The 19,468-nt window shown below is 38.3% G+C and overlaps 1 protein-coding gene across 1 annotated transcript in view; it reads right to left on the bottom strand.

Annotated features, from left to right (window-relative positions):
• LOC117290677 (myb-binding protein 1A-like protein) overlaps positions 1–19,468 on the bottom strand; it is a 30,472-nt gene extending 11,004 nt beyond the window's left edge. The window contains exons 1-22 of the mRNA XM_033772198.1: positions 19,176–19,468; positions 17,915–18,019; positions 17,689–17,772; positions 16,559–16,630; positions 15,081–15,191; positions 14,787–14,909; positions 14,212–14,304; positions 12,908–13,016; positions 11,925–12,106; positions 11,325–11,468; positions 10,865–10,938; positions 10,507–10,558; positions 9,466–9,588; positions 6,287–6,463; positions 5,770–5,820; positions 4,705–4,866; positions 4,238–4,304; positions 2,994–3,136; positions 2,539–2,593; positions 1,951–2,093; positions 1,243–1,374; positions 432–580 (exon numbers count right to left, since the gene is read on the bottom strand). Coding sequence (XP_033628089.1) covers positions 432–580; positions 1,243–1,374; positions 1,951–2,093; positions 2,539–2,593; positions 2,994–3,136; positions 4,238–4,304; positions 4,705–4,866; positions 5,770–5,820; positions 6,287–6,463; positions 9,466–9,588; positions 10,507–10,558; positions 10,865–10,938; positions 11,325–11,468; positions 11,925–12,106; positions 12,908–13,016; positions 14,212–14,304; positions 14,787–14,909; positions 15,081–15,191; positions 16,559–16,630; positions 17,689–17,772; positions 17,915–18,019; positions 19,176–19,430 — 2,606 coding nt within the window. The 5' untranslated portion in view covers positions 19,431–19,468. The remainder of the gene's footprint in view (positions 1–431; positions 581–1,242; positions 1,375–1,950; positions 2,094–2,538; positions 2,594–2,993; positions 3,137–4,237; positions 4,305–4,704; positions 4,867–5,769; positions 5,821–6,286; positions 6,464–9,465; positions 9,589–10,506; positions 10,559–10,864; positions 10,939–11,324; positions 11,469–11,924; positions 12,107–12,907; positions 13,017–14,211; positions 14,305–14,786; positions 14,910–15,080; positions 15,192–16,558; positions 16,631–17,688; positions 17,773–17,914; positions 18,020–19,175) is intronic.

The raw sequence follows: 19,468 nt of genomic DNA, 5'->3' as shown, positions 1-19,468 counted from the left end.
GCCCCCATCACCTCACCTATCTTTACCCTGCCCCACCCCACCCCCATCACCTCACCTATCTTTACCCTGCCCCCATCACCTCACCTATCTTTACCCTGCCCCCCATCACCTCACCTATCTTTACCCTGCCCCCCATCACCTCACCTATCTTTACCCTGCCCCCATCACCTCACCTATCTTTACCCTGCCCCCCATCACCTCACCAATCTTTACCCTGCCCCCCATCACCTCACCTATCTTTACCCTGCCCCCCATCACCTCACCTATCTTTACCCTGCCCCCCATCACCTCACCTATCTTTACCCTGCCCCACCCCACCCCCATCACCTCACCTATCTTTACCCTGCCCCCCATCACCTCACCTATCTTTACCCTGCCCCCCCCCATCACCTCACCAATCTTTTCCCATCTACCTATATATAAGTACATACCTGAGTTTGAAGTGAAGCAGTATTGTATTAGCCTCTTTCTTTCCTTTCCTTCTGTCGGCCATCTTGGCTTTAAAGAGACTGGTCAGTGCAGTGTCCAGCTTGATCATCGTTTCATCATCAAAGTCACTGGCAACATCATCACTGTCATCCTTAGTCAAGTATTACATCAAAACAACGTTATTCACTGAGTCTTCTTCTGAACCTCGAAAGGTTATCAGTTTATTACATAACACTTTCTTGTATTTCTAGTTGCACTATATATGGGTGCCAGAAATGGTCAATTAAAAAAACAGATGTTCAAGAATCAATTTGTTGGGTGAATTTTGCAAGTGACTTGAACAGACAGAACATCTTATGAATCAATCTACAATAGCAGAATAAGAATAAACTATAAATGATAGTAAACTTGCGGCTACAACCATGTAATCTCTTTTGAGAGAGTGTTGGCTCTGAAAAGAGTCGGTTTCGTTTTGACGTTTTGAAACAGTATACTCTGGTCGTTTTTTTGTTTGTTTTTTTCCTGCAGAAGATGAGCAGAGTATACTGTTTGTATAACGTTGAGACTAAACAGGCTATTTTTGGAGCCAACACTGCCTCAAAAGAGACTTATGACATGGTTGTACTTACAAGTTTACCATTATTTAGAGTAAATTCTTATTATTCACACCGTGGAAACATTATAGTTCTTATTTAAAAATTGGTTTTAAAACTCTCTGCAGGGTAGTTCCATGTTACCATCCTATATTTGAGGTAAAGGTTTGAACGCTAACCACAATAAACTTGACTTAGTTGTTGTGAATTTGACACGGACCTCATTAGCAGCAGCGTCACCGAGAGCAGCTTGAATATCAGCTCTGAAGAAATCATCCACTTCATCATCGTCTTCATCCTCATCATCTTCACTATCTTCATTCTCACTGTCTGAGTCTCCATCAGTCTTCTTCTGTTAAGAGAACCATTTAGTGAGTTATCATTTATAAATAACTTGGACAGTTTCCAGACTCCTTTGACCCCGGTGAGGGCGCTTAACGGACCATTCTCATTCTTTTACAAACTCAATGGTCTCAAAGAATCATGTCTCAAAGTAATGTGATTAATGCACGAAAGAGATGGGAGTCATCGTAAGCTAAAATATGGCCCCTGAACATGTCTGGAAGTATTGTTAAACGAGAAAAGTCACAAAATTTTAGCAATTTATTTCCGTTAAAAAGGTATTTATTAATGGGAATAACAGAGCGAGGACCCGGCTTGGTTTGCTAACAGCGTCCAGCCACCAACCCGGTCTTTACCACGCAGTTATTCCCTAATTAATTGCTATTGTACACTTGGTCCCCCTCATTGGGCAGTCCCTCTGAAGTAAAGCTTCCTGTGTAGCCCATATGGCATTGATAACCATTTTATGAGGTTAAGAAAATTCAACATTTCTTACTACTTTCATGAGGACTCTATTTATTAGAAAATGAAGGCATCACAAACTGAACTTTACTCTGTAGCCCATCTTGAAGGACTATTAGCATACCTTTGCATGATTTCCATTGCCATTTGGAAGGCTTTCCTTCTTCTCTTCTTCAGCATCTGAATCCTCATCTTCATCATCATCATCTTCTTCATCTTCTTCCTCTTCTTCTTCAATCATCTCGAGATCTCCTTCATCTTCATCATCTAAGAAAGAAAGTTCAAGAAACAAGAAGCTAGTTTAGTAAATGAGAAGACCTCTTCCGTGATGTCATTGAAATGCAAGCACTGGTAAACGTGTCAAAATGTTTGAGAGTTTGACTTGCGACCAAAGAAGGGCTGTCCAAAACCAAGTACTACAGTTTTAATCCACAATGGTTTGTTTCGTCTAGCCAATTCAACAAAGTAATCTGTTAAGGGCTTCACTGGTACTCGATCCATGTTATGAGCAAATAACAGCGGGAACCATTTCAACTATTCCTGATGACGACTACAGCACACTAGTCAATACGTTGAGAATAACGGACCGGCTCTTTTCAGAGCCAAGTCAACCTGGTAAATAGACAGCCAAGTAAATATTTCTTAACTTTGCAGTGAAAGAAACTGTTTTTAATGAATTATTTAAAAACAATCATCTCCAGAGTTAACTAACCTGACTGCGTGATCTCTATGTTATCATCCTCCTCGCTCTGCGTTGGGTCCAGAATCTGAACAAATCAACGTTTGAGAATTTAAAAAAAACACAAATTCTTGGGAAAAGGGGGAAATAATTAGAATCATAATTGAAACACTTTAAATTGTGCACTTTATATAACAATGATCAAAACAGAATAAGACATTTAAAAATGCAAAGAGTGGTTGAAAAAAGACTAATCATCAGACAAGTGTCCAAACCAAAGAACTCTGGAAAGATTTGAGTATACTCTGCTTGATAGGCATTGGTGTATTAGGGTCAAAACAAACTATATTCTTCATCCCTGATACAAAAATAACATCTATCAAACCACAGTATGCGGAAACATCTGGAAAAACAGTGCATAGTAATTCTTTGCACAACAGAATCTTGTTTTGCTTTTCTATGTGATGCAAATCAAACTTTGGACTCACATTCAGCAGTAGTTGTAATGCTTCTGGTGTCATCTGAGGGCAGATCATCTTGAAGACACCATCTACCACTGTACGTAGGAGATGAGACGGCTTGGAGAGGAGACTAAGTAAGATTTCTGTTACGACCTCAACCCACTCTGGTTCTATACACAGGAAACAAAGAAGGAGTAAGCAATCAAGGTAAGAACAATGGGCCCCCATGTAATTCAGAAAATTAAGCTCCGCCCCATTGCGTATTGACCAATCACAACGCAACAAGGTCCGACAAACGAAGTCCAACATGCGTGCGCCTATGCTTGTGCAGAAAGGCTTTTGGGAGGCTCACGTGTTCTTGCTCACACGTGCGTCGTGGGCGGAGCCTAATGGATCGGTCTATTGAACCTTGGACCAACTTCATGGCTCTGCCGGGCACACTATTTGGTCCTTGGAAAAAGTAGAAGTAGGAACATTGTATGTGGTACAACAGCTGAACTACATGTCCACATGTGATAGACTTTTCAGGGATCCTTAGTAAACAAATGTTTGGATTTTTCCAAGGAATACAAACCCCCCGTATAACATACTCAAGTAAGAAGACTATCATGCTTGGGCTCTGCTTGCAAAATATGCAATTTCAGCGCTTATGGTAGCGGAAAAAAGTGCACAACTTTCCATGTAACAAACGTTTGCGTAATACAATAAACAACTTTTCCTAATTTAGGTTGAGTTGAATATGTTTTCAACCTCAAAAATTCATATGGTAAAGGATTAAAAATCTGTGGAAATCCTGGTTTATCCTGTACAATTCATCACTGCAATAACCTATCTTTCTGAAAGTTTTTATGTACTCGGCGCCTCGAGTACCTTGTTTGGTAGATACGTGCGCTATATAAGACTTCAATATTATTATTATTTATTATTATTACAAAATAAATCAAATATAAAAAATAACCACAACAAAAGTTATCAAAGAATTTCCAAGTACTGTAAAATTTAGAAAATCTTGTATTTTATGTGACGCTTTCAAGGAGTTCATGACCAGATATTTACTTATTGTGCATGAATTATTAAGTGTCAAAGCAAGGTTCTCACTTCCTGCAAATACTTCATAAGAAGCCAATTTGACGTCACAAATTTACTATGAACAAATTGCAAGAGAGTTGAGCTGTGCCATACTCCTAGTGACGTCAAGTTCACTTCGCACGAAGCAGTCGCAGGAAATATCAATTGAGGGGTGTTTGCTTGTGAGGACTTTTTGGTCATACCTTCCGTGTCAATTTTCTTGGCTGATTTTCGTCTGTTGAGAGCTCTGTCATAGCAACCATGAAGATCCTGAATAAATATAAAAGATAATCAATCGAATCATGAATTTCAAAGGTGTCATATTAAAAACTAAAAGTAAGATTATTTCATATACGAAAAGTTTACACAAAATCTGGAAAAAATAAAATAAAATTGTATTCCCGGCCAATTTCCTACATTGGAGTAGTAAATAAACAGCAAAGTTCTTTTCAGAACTGAGAAGTCTCCCAAATTCCAAAATCTACTCCACGGTAGTAGAATGTTTAGCAAGACAAGTTTTCAAAAGAACATAATCTACCCAGCAAGTAGATACACACATGGTTTTACTGCAAACCAAATACACATTGATACTTCACCATGCAATGCCTCAAATCCAATATAAATAATAAAAAGAACTCAACGGAGTCCGCAGGTAAACAATATAGCTTACATCTAGAATTTCAACAGCTTGCTGTGTTTCGCTGAACATCTGCAAGCCAACATGAAGGAAGAGAAGTTGGAAGGCAGGTACAGCCGACGCACTCTTATCAGGTTTCATCTTCTTTCGGAGTTTCTCTACCACGGCCAGCATCAGATTCCAGGCTTCTGCAGCCTGCATCAAGTAAGAGAAAATAACAGATACAATCATTAGTGACTTACAAACAAAAATTGAGAGCCAAATTTTGTATTACCATTGACAAATAGTCAATGTTTTGTAAGGGATTTTGTGCCTGCTCAGATAAATGCTTATTTCAGTTTTGACAATTGAAACAAGCAGCGGTGATTGGGGTAGTGGGAGGTACTAGGTTTATTGCTGATCTTTATTTAGTTTTTCAGACAGACATAATTATTTGTCTGGAAGATCGGCGCTGGTATGAACTTTATAATTACCAAATTTTTTCAGCTTTCAAATTACAAATCAATTCTCTATTAATCACCAATCATTCACTTTAATCCACATTATTTTAGATCCCTATAAAGAGGGGCTCCAATCTCAAATTCAGTTTTGTAATCCACTCCAACAAAAGGAGTCTCTAGCCTCACATTAAAATGGTAAGAAAAGTAATTTTATCTGATATTCTTTTATTGCCAAATTTAAACGTGACAGCATCGTACAGCAAAAACAAACGGGTGTGTAAAATACATAGAACAATTTGTTGTGAAAGTCCAAAGCTCAAATTCAATGCCATTTTGATTAAACATCATCAAAATACAGGAATTACCTAAATCATCCGTACACAAATGTACAGACTATATGTTTGCAAGATGATGTAATAAAATGTTCTTGGATTTTGGCAAAAACTGCTCTTGAAGAGTATCAAACAGTGTCATTTTACACCGTTGTAATCCAAGGTTAGAAAATTCTAACTATTTTCTATTTTCAAAAAGACTTTATCAAAAAATGAGAGCATCACAAACGAGTGAATTTGACCCTCTTTTAAGGGATACATGACTTGAACTTGAAAGAAGAACAGATGTTTTTAAATAAAGTACAGAAAGCATTTATTTTACAAACCTCCCCGTTAAACTCTACAGCACATTCGACCTTGGGAGATACCAGAAGTTCCTGCAAAACACAATTATGGAAAATTCATTCATAGCAATATTAAAAGCTGTTAAAAAAGGTCTTCCTATGCGCGTCATGTTTTCTTAAAGATAAGTTGTAATCACCGATGTGCAAGTGGAATACAGAAAAATGAATTGCTTCAGGGTCCCACATCCATTGAGGCTGAAGACCAAGTTGGTGGTAGTGGGACGCAGAAGTGTTATATTTGCCTGTATTTCAGGAGCGCATCTGTGATAACGACTTTATCTTTGAGAAAACTTGAAGCACAGTTTAACGCAATACTCAGTGTTTGACCACTGTATAACGTTTAGCCTAAAATAGCGCAATACAAAGGGTGTGACACGGGCATTGCATTGTTATGAAATTGGGCCCAGTCTGCTACAGCAAGCACGGATTCTTCACTTGTGATAAGCAGTGAAAATGAACTTATGTCCTTCGTAGCTTCCAGCTGTTTCCCTAAGCCTACCTGAGCGTATTTAACGATGACATAAACCCAGAGCTCTCCTTGCTGGCCAGCATTGCTTCCCTCAGCCTCCTCCGTCCTGGTTGATAAGTTACAAACCACACCCAAAGCATTGTAGAAATGTTGAGATATCTGTTGCCTAAGAGAATCACTCACAGGTTCGCTCAGTACTGTCTTGCACTGTAATTAAAGGAAAAGTATACATTGAGAATCAATCTTAAAATCAATGACAATAAAATCTGACTTGGTTAGAGATACAGCAGCTTTTGATTGTATAAACGATTTTGAGAATCATTTCACTATGAAGTTATGTGGTTATAGAAAAATAAATCAGTTTCATCCCCTAAAATTAGAATCATAACTGCTCCAGATTTTCGATATCAAAAATTGCGACCACCTTTTGAAATGCAATTTTTGTCCCTACTTTCATTTGTCCCTACTTTCATTCTTTTTCTAAATTGTTTTTTGCCTCAACAGGTATGAGAGTTTGATCAGCATTCCACCACAAAAGAAAGCTGCACCCTCGTCATTGGCATTTGACCCCAATCAGCCAAGCACTAGTTCTGCTCCTATCCCATCCCCACAAATTGTTCCAGCAGAAGGCATCGAACATCTACCCAGTTCTACACTGGTTACCCCTCCACGACAAAGCTCACGCATAAGGCGACGCCCCCAACTACTCATCGAGCAGCAACTATCAGATTCCGAAGATGATTATAGCAAACAGCCAAGAAAACGGCGTAATCTTCACTTGCTGAGCAGTTGTCGCCGCCAACGAGTAAATATCTCTCCACTGCCAGCAAGATCACAAGTGAACTCATCCTCTGATCAGCCAGAATTACTTTCATGGAAGAGTGCAGATGTAGAGGATGATGGTCCACAGCATCGTCTACTGTTCACCCCCGGTCATACCCCTGGTACCCAGCTACCAGCCATCCACAACTACACCCCAGGCCAGTTATTCAAGTTGTTCTTCAGTTCAAACGTACATGTAATGCGGGATATCGTCAAGAACACCAACAAGCAAGGGCAGAAAATGAAAGATGCCAGTAAGAAGTACAACTGGAAGGAGACCACGGTGCAAGAGCTGTATCGCTTCCATTGCAGTTGTCATTTTTATGGGCTTGGTGACGGTTCCCACATTGCAAGAATACTGGTCAGAAGACGGATTTTTGGGTCGTCTTTTTGCCAAACGCATCATGTCCCATTCTAGATTTATGCCATTACTCTGGAATCTTCATCTTAGTGACCCAGATGAAGATCTAGAAAACCAGTGACTCAAAACCAACAACGACCCCAAATACCACCAGATAGCGTGCCAATCATTTTATGTCCCAAATATAAATATCTCCATAGATGAGCGAATGGTTGCCTCCAAAGCCCGGGTTGGCATCAAACAATATATAAAAGACAAACCAACAAGATGGGGTTTCAAATTATTCGTAATCTGTGATTCCAAAACGGGATACTATCTGATTTTATCATATATGCTGGCAAAAGCGAACGTCGCACTGACCATGGACTGACATATGATATTGTGATGCAGCTAAAGGCAAAGGGTACAAGCTATTCCTCCAGATTTGTTATACCAGTCAAGTTCTGATTCGTGATTTATACATCCGTAACACATTAGCATGTGGGACAGTTAGAGAACACTGCAGAGGTTTCCCCAAATCACAAGAGAATCATATTCCAACAAATGCCAAACGAGGAACGATTTGATGGATAAGAGACGGTGAACTTCTCTACGTTAAGTGGAACGACACACGAGAGGTGACAATGTTGTCATCAATTCACTCTGCGTGTGGGAACGACACTGTCAAGAGAAGGACCAAAAATCAAGACACGGGAGCGTTTGAAAAAGTTGACATTCCAATCCCTCCAGCCATGAAGGATTATAATCAATGGATGGGTGGTGTGGATCTTTCTGACCAGCTCATTCATTACTACAACGTCCTCCACAAAACAAAAAAATGGTACAAAACGATCTTCTTTCACTTTATTGACATTGCTGCCATCAATTCTTGTTTATAATGCACAAGGAAATGAACAGCGCCCTCGGATTGCCAGCCTTGTCTCAGAAAAACTTCCGCAAGCAGCTCGTCTACGACCTCGTTGGTGACGAGCTGATGCCACAACCCGGTGAAGACCCACCTAGTCCAGCTTCTGCTCATTACCCTTAAGAAATTCAACTGGCAGAAGACATGTCCAAACGTGCATCATTTGGGCGGAGGAATTGTTACTACTGCTACAACTGGCACAAGAAGGTACACAAAACTCCATGTAAATGTGCCTCCTGTAGCATCCCTTTGTGCATCATTCCAACTAGGAACTGTTTCAAAATATGGAATGAACTTTCCATGTATATAGGCTAACATTTCAAACATGATCACTTTCAATCTGATGAAAACTAGTGTGCCTTGTTTACATGTACACCCATTTTATTTTACAGTTACAGTTTATTTTCTTCAATTTTTACTGGTAAATTGGCTGTACATACTAAAATAATGTTTGTCTTACCAAGACAATTGTTTTTTTTCATGACATTGTTTTACTCATTTCTCATAGACTACAGCGCCTCAGCAAGTAATATTTAAAGGCAGTGGACACTATTGGTAATTGTCAACGACTAGGCTTCACAGTTGGTGTATCTCAACATATGCATAAAATAACTAACCTGTGAAAATTTGAGCTCAATCGGTCATCGAAGTTGCGAGATAATAATAAAGAAAAAAACACCCTTGTCACACGAAGTTGTGTGCATTTAGATGGTTGATTTTGAGACCTCAAGTTCTAAATCTGAGGTCTCGAAATCAAATTCGTGGAAAATTACTTCTTTCTCGAAAACTATGGCACTTCAGAGGGAGCCTTTTCTAACAATGTTTTATACCATTAACCTCTCTCCATTACTCGTCACCAAGAAAGGTTCTATGCTAATAAGTATTTTGAGTAATTACCAATAGTGTCCACTGCCTTTAAAGGCTTTCTACCATCGTTATTTTCAAATCATGCCAGTTCAATGTAAATCTGTGGACATTGTGTTTTGTGTCCCACAAAAAGTACCCCAACCCTTTAATTTTAATAGCGTACTGTCATATTTTCACCCTTTTACCTCAGCCATGTTTGCATAGTATGGTTTAAAATTTTTGTTTGCGAGTTTCTAAGAAAGACTTTATACTTACACCAGAGACTGTTTGTGTGCTTTTCTTGACGGTGAAGAAAGCATGTAGGAAGAGAAACTGGAAGCATTCACTTAGCCAATCTGTCTGCCGCTGTAGTTGAGGATTCCTCACCAAGGATAACACCTGTTAAATGGATTACAATTAATTACTTAACAAAGATTAATTTTACTTTTGTACAACTTTGTTTTTAGGTATACTGGGCTTTGTATTTATCACTATTATTAATTTTTGTTTTAAACCATACACCGACGTGTGTTAGCACTGCATAGTCAGTACTTTAGTCCTGTGAAAAAATATCACAAACATTACTAAAATAAAAATCATATTCTTTATCCCAATGCAAATTTAACATCTTCTTTATCACTAATGTTTCACTTTGTTGTACCAAAACCTCATGCAGTTTTTTTTTACATTTATTTAGTTAGTCTTTAAGAGCTTCCACTACCTTCCTTGTTTTTTCGTATTAGTAAATCTATATTTTTATTGGTCCAAGCTAAATAGGTTATTTTGTATAGATTATTTTTGTAACAACTGGTATTTTGGGGGGATCTTTTTAAAAGCTTGGTACTGTTTTAACTTGATACATGTATATGGCTATTTGTCTCTGTTTATAGGGTTGCACTGTGTGTATTTTTGAATCCCAATGATCCAGGCTACAGAAACCCAATAGTCTTGGCTATGGAAACCAATAAAGTAAAGTGGATGTATCTCTATTCACAGAATGACTTAAAGACACTGGACACTATTGGTAATTGTCTAAGACCAGTCAACATGTGAAAGTTTGAGCTCAATTGGTCGTTGAAGTTGCAAGATTATAATGAAAGAAAAAAACACCATTGTCACACAAAGTTGTGCGCTTTCAGATGCTTGATTTCGAGACCTCAAAATCAATACTACATTACTTAAGAGGGAGCCGTTTCTCACAAAGTTTTATACTATCAACAGCTCTCCATTATTCGTTACCAAGTAAGTTTTTATGCTAATAATTATTTTGAGTAATTTCCAATAATGTTCACTGCCTTTTAAAGAGAACATTCTTACCTGCATTGCTACCCACTGTCTTCCAATGTCAATATCAGGCGTCTCATCATTTCTGTAATAAATAAGAAAAGTGTCAACCATGAAGTATACATATCTGATAAAGATTTCCTCTTTACATTATTACGAATTAATAATGACAATATTTTTTATATAACACATGATTTTTATACAGAACATTATCTAGTGACATTCAAAGTGCTTTTACAGTCCAATCTGCCAATAGTTTCAAAACTGTGATACCACCATGCAAGGTTAATTGATGTGACTTCAATTTTCAAATGCATTTTGCAAGAAAATAGTTTACAATTATTTAAAATACTTAGAACTCAACTATAACTAAAATGTTTATAAATCTTACCCAATATTTGCAGCTCCTGTAATGAACAGCTGTTTTAACCATTTGATATATAACTTGACTGCGTCTGAGTTGAACTGTAAATTAATCAAAAGAATGTCAATGTTAAACAGTTTCTAAAAAAATTTTTTTTTTGTAATTTGCAAGCCGATACACTGTATGGTACTCGTTCTTTCAATTCGCTTTACCTGAGGCTCTATCTGAATTACAACAAGTCAACATGTTTCCTTTAAATTGTTGCTTTACTGAACTTTGTGTACCTAATATATCATACCCCATACTATATTGCTTTTGTAATTTTGACATAAAGGTGCGTTATTGTTTATTGTATTGTGACAGTTGAAATAAATGTTACTGAGCTGAACTGAATTTTTGCTTTTTAATTCAATTTTTTAATTCCATTTGAGTGAAAGTTTGAATTTCTTGGTATTTGACACAACGTCTTTGGTCAGTTTATACTTACATTACTAATCACTGAGTACACTGTTCTACTCTTTGTGATCTCATCAAAGTTAAAATGGCCGGGAGTTTGAAGTAAACTTTGTGCCACGGCTAGCTGGGTATGTGGGTCCTCCAAGCTCTGAACAATGGTCCCCAGTGTTCCACTCTGGGGGGTTAAAGGTCAAACAAGCAATAATCAGTCTTGTTTTATAATAATACTAATTTATTGATTTATATTGTGCTCAATCCACAATAATCAACAATAACTAATTTCACAATAGGGTATGGATTAAAAAACTAAACCTGGAAACCACAAATTAAGCACAAATAAATTGGTAAAAATTGGTTTTAATTGTACAGCGCTGTGTGATGTCTGTGACATGGAAGGCGCTTTCAAATAATAAATATTATTATTATAAAGAAGCGAATCAAATGAAGACTGCATTTGCATGAAACAAAAGAGATGTCTTCATTGTGATTTACCAAATGCTTTGTTTTAGTGAAGACCCAACATCAGGAAATTTGTTCACCAAATAAATACCAACTAGTACAAATGCTAGTTCAATTGCAGTGTACTTTCTGAAATGTTACAGTTTATGCTTTAAAGGGTCTAGGCACTTACTAGTTTGACTGCAGCGGCGTATAACCCAGCCTGTCTGTTGGCCAGACTACTGATGTAACGTTTCAGCAAGTTTTTGGAGAAAACCACCCGTACTTCATCTGTGTCGCAATTGGGGAGGACGATTTCGACCAAGCGGAATGCCAGGAAGACGCATTCATCTTGCGTGCTGCTACACAAGTACTCTGAAATGTAGACAATTTAGAGTTTAAGTGAGCAGGGATGAGAAGCATTGCTAACAGAAAACTCTGAAACCAGGACCCAACTTTGAGGCGTGTGTTAACATGATGGTCTTTCTAACTACTGTTAACCCCTTGGGTTTGGATTTCACACTCAACACAAGAGAAGTTGATCAAAGAGCAGGAGTTATTTCTATGTGGACAAAATAACAGCTGATTTTCTTCACGAAGCCGTCTTGAAAAGTCTGAATTCAGAGGTGAGGTCAAGGTACTGGGATAACTGTTGCATCTGGAAAGCTAAGCAGGCCTGAAATTTCATCTTTGAGAGGGCATTACCATTTTGCAAGGGGCAGTGGAAAATCTTAAAAGTCTATAGGAAACATTTGAAGGGGCACCAAGGCCAAGACTGGGGCAATAGAAACAATGGCCTTCATGTAATTCTAGGCATAGCTAAGGGCATAATAGAGGCTCTTGCTGGAGTTCGCACAAGGACAATTTGTTGATTAGCGGCTGGTATTTTCTGGAACTCATGCTTAAAAACATGACTTAAGTACCAGGCAACATCGAAAGCTAGTTGACAAATAGTCAGTGTGAACTTGGCCTCGGTCTTTGTATGCTTATTCATTTTTTAATGATCTTCCCATCAAGGAAACTCATCAAACTCCAACAAGGGGATATAAGTGCTAAGCTGACAACAGCCAATCTCTCTCATACAAACATTGATTTATCGTCTATAATTATTAACTGAACGAAACCAAGAAATTGTGATTCAGTAACTAGACGACAATACTTAATCTAGTAACTCACCATCAACGACTTTCTTCCAGAAGAGGGAAAGTTCCTTTCTTTCCGTTACCCATGAGAGTAGTATTTCACAAACAGCGTGTGGGTTAGGATGGGAGGCAGCAGTAGAGTCCTGTCATAGTAATAATAATATAATAATAATAACTGGATTTATATAGCGCCAAACTACCAAAGGATTGCAAGGCTCTTTAGGAGAAAAGAAAAACCAAAGTGATGGTGACAACCCGCTACAGATTGGAGAGGTGTGTCTTGAGACCATTTTTGAAGGACAGAACAGTCCGAGTTTTTTTTTCAAATGGGGACAGGAAGATCGATTCTTTGGCGAGAGCCAGCCTAATAATGACATTGAAGTTAAACAATTCAAAAACTGCCCTCGCTTCACTGGGGGCTAGTTTAATGGTTAAGACACCTGGGCCCGATTTCATGGCTCTGCTTACCGTGAACAAAGAATTGATGCTTATGGAAGCAGGGAATTCTGTGCTAACGTCAAGCATGTTTCACAAGTTAGCAGGGAATGTTTGCTTGTGAGCAAGCAGAGTCCCTGTTACTAAGCTTTCTTCACTTACATAGATAGTACAGAAGCTCATCAAGTGGAGAATGGTGATCGCATGCGCAGAATTTGACAGAAAATATTTAAATAATGGCATTTTGAAAAAATTGTCACTAGGAAGGAGAAGAGTCCTCTCCTCCTTAAATCATCCAGAGCACTTCCGTCTTAAAAAGTGGTAAACTTCCGTTTTCTCTCCAACAGACCCAATTCACCTGACGTCATCATATGATCAATCTTAGTTGTGCCATTTCATCAGAAACACTGTGTTACTGTGTAGTGCGCATTTTAAGCAATGAGCATGCAGTTAGAAGTGCATCGTATCTTTACAAGTGCATCGTATCTTTACTCGCATTTTGATGGGCAGACCATGGCCGACAGTAGCAAGGTGTGGTGTCAATGCATGGGGTAAAGACTTCACCTTTTTGTCGAGTATTTAATACACCGTATAGAATAACCCCCTTTGTTGCTATGAAAGTCGCCAACTTGTAGGGCAAACTGTATGCGCGTCAAAACGCGTACATCAATGAAGCACGCAAACTGTATGCGCATCAAACGCGTACATCAATGAAGCACGCAGCGGTCCTAGTTTGATTTCTATGGCACACGTACACATACCCTCACGGACACCATGTTGTAGGGCAGGTATTTAAATGGTGACGTCATATTCAATAGTCTATAAAATAGGAAAAAAATATTGGTTCTAATTACAAAACACCTAAATGAAAAGTTGGTTAAACAGCAATGTTACAATACTCACTGCAACAATTCTCGCAATGTGGTGATAGTTGGTAACATCCAGTAAGTCAGCGTGGCCCCAGTGTTTCTGCATAAATTTGTCCTCTATGATTTTCTGTCAAATAGAAAAATCAGGAGACACGGTAAATACTTATCAATACAACAATATAGTTATTTAGTTCAGTCATCTTAGAATAGACATCGAAATTTCGCGCAAATTCGAACATATTTGGGACCACTTTGGTCCCACATATGTTGCTTTAAGGAGTGAAGGAAACAAACATGTGCACATTAACAGGCGCCAATGTTTGATGCCACGTGTATCGTGCACAATCTATTAGGATCAGCAATGGTAACTTGGTGTTTGTAGTTGTACTGTTGGCAAGCTGCTTCTAAGCCTGTATGCTAGCTAAAAAGCATTGTGTAGCATATACAGTGATATTACACACTGTTGAAAAGTAAAAATCTAATAATATCAACGGTGATGTTTTAGTTGTCTTCACAATTACTGCCATTTGCTCACATATCTTGAATAACATGGCAAGTTTTGATTAGGTTTGTTTGTATATCAAAGTCTGCATGAATGATTTTACTCACAGGAAAGCGTCGTTTACTGGTGACTAATAGGGCCAGGGTGTAGGGACTGCAGGAACCCCACCCTTGTTTAAGCTCCGACTTTAAGGTCGGCCAGATGTCCTCTTCAAACACTTCAGTCGTGCTCTGTAACAAAACAAACACCAAACAAACAAAACAAACTATTTATTTCTTGAAAAAGAATATGACTAGAATGAAAAACAAAAAGAAAACGAAAAACAACAATATTTGGGCTACGTTTATCAAATTCAAGCAAGGCCATGCAATGGACAATTATAGGGAGAACAATTGACTTACTCTCGCAATGAGATCAGTGACAGCTCGGAAACAGATGTCTTCAAGGAAACCTTTCTGTACTCCAAGATTCTGAAGTTGTTTGATCACCTCAGCTGAGAAACGCCCATCCTCCTGTGAAACAAAACAATAATAATAATACACAGTTCTCATATCACATCTGAGGGCATCTCAATACCCTCACTATTATGTCTATGAAAAATACGAAGCGATGTAGCACCATGTAAATAAGGTTTACAGGGTCCTGTACGCAATCTGCAACCAACCAAGTCCTACATGTCATTTCATTCAGATGATGCGGAGCATCGGATGATGGCCCTCCAAACACGTTAGTCCTCCATTGCTGTACGCAGCTGATCACCAAACACTGGAGCTTGAGTCCAGTGCGCTTGATCACTCAGCCACAAAAAAAACAAAGAAAGTTATATGAATGAAGCTGAGATTGGTGAAAAGTGTTAATAATAATTGCCATTTTTGTTTCTTTTCCAAAACTGAGACTAGAAGTTGAAATAGTCTGGTCTTCTGGAGAATTGCAATAGCACACAGGAGACATAACAGAGAGAGACTAAGGCCGTGTCTGAAACAGCGACTTCGGCTACAGCTAAGCTTGGGCGATATCACGATATAATCGAAAATCGCGATACCATTTCTTAAACGATTACCATATCGTCTTGATTTTTTTTAATCGAGTTATCGGCATATCGTGGTTTTGATGAAGTATCACGATGTCTTCCCTAATTGAGACGTCTTGCAACCACAACGGGCTGTTTAAAAAAAAAGTCCCAGAACCAACCCCAAGATCCCCCAATTGAAAAAAAATAACATGAAACACTTTAGCGCCCAGGCGGTCTCTCACAGACACTTCAGAAGTAATACAATGTATCAATTACCTCCCCTGTGTGGGAGCCTTGTGCGCCGCCTTGCCGCCGAACTGCAGACCACAATGGGATCATATTACACAAACCACAACCCATCCACAACCGTTTTATGAATGAGAGGTCACCCCATGTGCATTATGGATGCTTATTGGTCAGCTAGAATGAAATGGGCAGGATATACATAAATAAGAACAGTCATGCGCAGTAGACACTTTAAAAGACACTTTATGTGTGTGGGTAACTCATAGAGCTACAACACCATGGGTGGTCAGTACACCTCACAGATCCATACCTCGATTTGTTTTAAGTTTTGAAATGGAAATTGAGCATAGTAATTTTCAGAACTTTATACTTTAAATAATATACATCGCGATTTAATTGAATATCGCGATACTTTGTTGACGATATATCATGGGATAATAAAAGCAATATCGCCCAAGCTTAGCTACAGCTACGGCTAGATCGTGCGCGGCTGCCTATTATCCAGCACTGGCAGACACGCTGATCCAGTTGTAGCCAAAGTCACTGTTTCGGGTACGACCTAAGACTCCATTCCAATCAATCTCTCTGATGAAAGCGAAAATAGACGAGGATAGAACTTACCTTTTGTAGTTTCCCTGATTGAATAATTGCCAAATATGCAAATGCTTTCCCAAACAGACACTGTTTCTCTTCCTGATATTGGGAAAAAAATTATTATTCAGTAAATCAGCAACAAAAATTACAAAACTGATAATATCTCATCAATAAAATAATATTTTACATAACAATGTGCAATAATTCAAACAACAAAAGTCACTAGTCTACTTTATATAGGGTCAAAGGTCAGGATTCTTTGCCTTGAATCATTTAGGGAACGTGCAATAAAGAAACACCTTCAAAGAAACATTTCTTAGTGGTTGGATACACACTGCATACAGTTAACTACAAGGCGACAGTGTTGATAAAATAAATTGAGAGTTTAAAAAGCAAGCAAATGAAATGACCCCTAAAGAAACCTAATATCATAGGTCCTTATTTAAAATATATACGATTGTTTTTAAAGAGGTACTATTTTTTCATTACTTCATTTTGTTAAAGATGCTATGTAAAATGTTTGGCCCCAAACATTAAAAAATAGTATTTCAAAGAGTATCACCCGCTCTAAAGTTTTACTTTTAATGGTCAGGAACCATGAATTGGTCACGTGATATATTGTCGGGATCCCGACAAAAACTAATTTTGAGCACTTTATTTCACTGCTACTAATAATTGGTGGACTTTTTCGAGCAATGGCTCAAATGAAAGCTTGTAACTTTCTCGATCCCCATCAAAATACCTATTAAATTTTAAATCAAGATCGGCCAAAAATCTGACATAGCATCTTTAACTCTTCCTGGTAAAAGCACCAAGGGATTCCCTATGACGACTAGGTCTGTAAGCGAAAGTCCTGATGTAACCAGTGTAAAGAAGACGATGAAGAAACTGTTCACACCAGTCACTCTGTTTTCACTCTCATAGACAGAATGTTTTGACTCAGTTATTACTTTACTTTTACCAACACCTAACACTGAAGCTGTATTGTGCATTTATGAACCTTTCAAACCCAGGCAAAACTATGGGAAGGTCTTTGAAAGGCATTTGAAAGGTCTTTGAAAGGGGTTTAAAGTTGGCATTATTAGTTTAATGGTGACAGTTATCCATATAGTTTATAAATTGAGGTGCCCTCCTCTTGAAAAATGAAGGAAACTTACGCTCTTAAGACCTTTGATTTCTAGGTGCTCCTGGATGAGTTTCAAGACGTCAGCGAGAAGGATTTGATCAATATGTTCAAGAAGCTGTAAGAAAACAATCAACCAAAATATAAAAGTTTAGCCAGAAACTTATCTTTATCAAAAACATATATCTGACACAATTGCACCTCTATATTAACCAGCAACATCTCCTGCATACCTCAAGGAAGTTTGAATTATATCTTACCTCGGCCAAAGCCATAGCGTAGCCTTGTCTTGCACCCTTCCTTGCTGAAGCCAACCCCCTCACCAGTCTCTTCAAAGTGTATTTAACTTCTTCACATAAAGCCTCCTAAGAGTGAGGAAACAAATACTAAAGTTACCAAATCTGCCACTTACAAATCCAAATTACTTAGATGTCAGTCTAAGACCATCTACAACCAGGTACAATTGATGTTCAGTTTGAAAATCATAGCTCCTGGTCATGTCTTCAACAGTCTTTGACTGTTGAGAGTCCGGATTGAGAACTACTATTTATTAAAAAAAACAGAACTTTTAAGAAATCGCCTAACATCACTTCATTGTGAGAGATGCACTTATTTGGGCTGTCGACTTAATCCAACTGTCACTGTACGTCAGTGACATGTTGTCACCTACTCCTAGGGCTGAAATAAGGCTTTCCCCTTCACAGTCCGCAAGGCTTAAGGTTACGAAGGATGTAGGCATGGGTAATATTATTATTATTATCCATGAGGAGCCTGGCTGGTAGAGCAGAATACACTTCTTCTCAACTTTTTAGGAAGATGATTATTACAGCGGGCCCAATTAGTCAAAATATGAACCTGGGAATTCGCTCCGGGATCTGGTAAGTTTTTGTCCATTTTTCTTCGAAATATATTCTAAATGGTGTTTTGAGTATTATGGCAGGCTGCATTAGACATTGCGGATTAAGTTCGTACCCTCAGAATTTGTGTCATGATTTTCTGAAAGTTTGCTGTTGAAATTGTACGTGTTGGACCAGATCAACCGTTTCCGATCAAAAGAATCTCGTAACCCTCTCCGGCCTGGCGGCCGTCGGGAGGAGGGTTACGTTATCGCAACTACATTGAAACCAGCTACTGCAGATTGGAAACAAAGTCAATTAACATGATGAATTGGATAATTAATTGAATTGGTCATTGACATTGTTTAAAAACAAATTTAAAATTAAAATAAAGTAAAACACTTTTTGTATATTAAAAGTTATTAAAAATAAAATTAAATAATAAAAAACAAATGAAAATAAAAGTTAACAAATTAATTAAAAAAGACAAAACAAAAAATAGTTAACTTGATGGAAAACTTGATCACGGTTTCGGAAGGTGACACTAATGATGAACATAAAAATTAGTGAAAATAACAATGCCATTCTTGACGACATTACCGACAGTCATGGCCCCAGTGAATTTCATGCATACTGTAACTGGTAAAGGTAATTTTAAACGCTATACCAAAGTCAAAACACGCACCGTAGCTCCATTTTTCTGATGACTTTCTTGCTTTCTGGTGACAAGTTCGATAAGCTTACTGGCCCCTTCAAGCCTTTTGTCATCAGATGTAGCAGCAAGATCCCAGAATGTCTCCAGAAGTTGTTTGTCCTGTTTGCCATGTCGCTCTGGGTTTTTGGATTCCGACTTTATTTCATCCACGTGCGCCATTGCGTTAGCGGCCATGCAGTAACCCGACGTGTGGCTATTTTTGGATTTTAATGTTCGGTGTTTCATTACTCCACTGAAACCAACGAAGGTTTAATTAATATTTG

This window comes from Asterias rubens, chromosome 5 (genome assembly GCF_902459465.1).
Source record: "Asterias rubens chromosome 5, eAstRub1.3, whole genome shotgun sequence".
NCBI classification, from domain to species: Eukaryota; Metazoa; Echinodermata; class Asteroidea; order Forcipulatida; family Asteriidae; genus Asterias; species Asterias rubens.
Note: the sequence above shows the minus strand (reverse complement) of the source record. Positions and strands in the feature narration are given on the sequence as shown.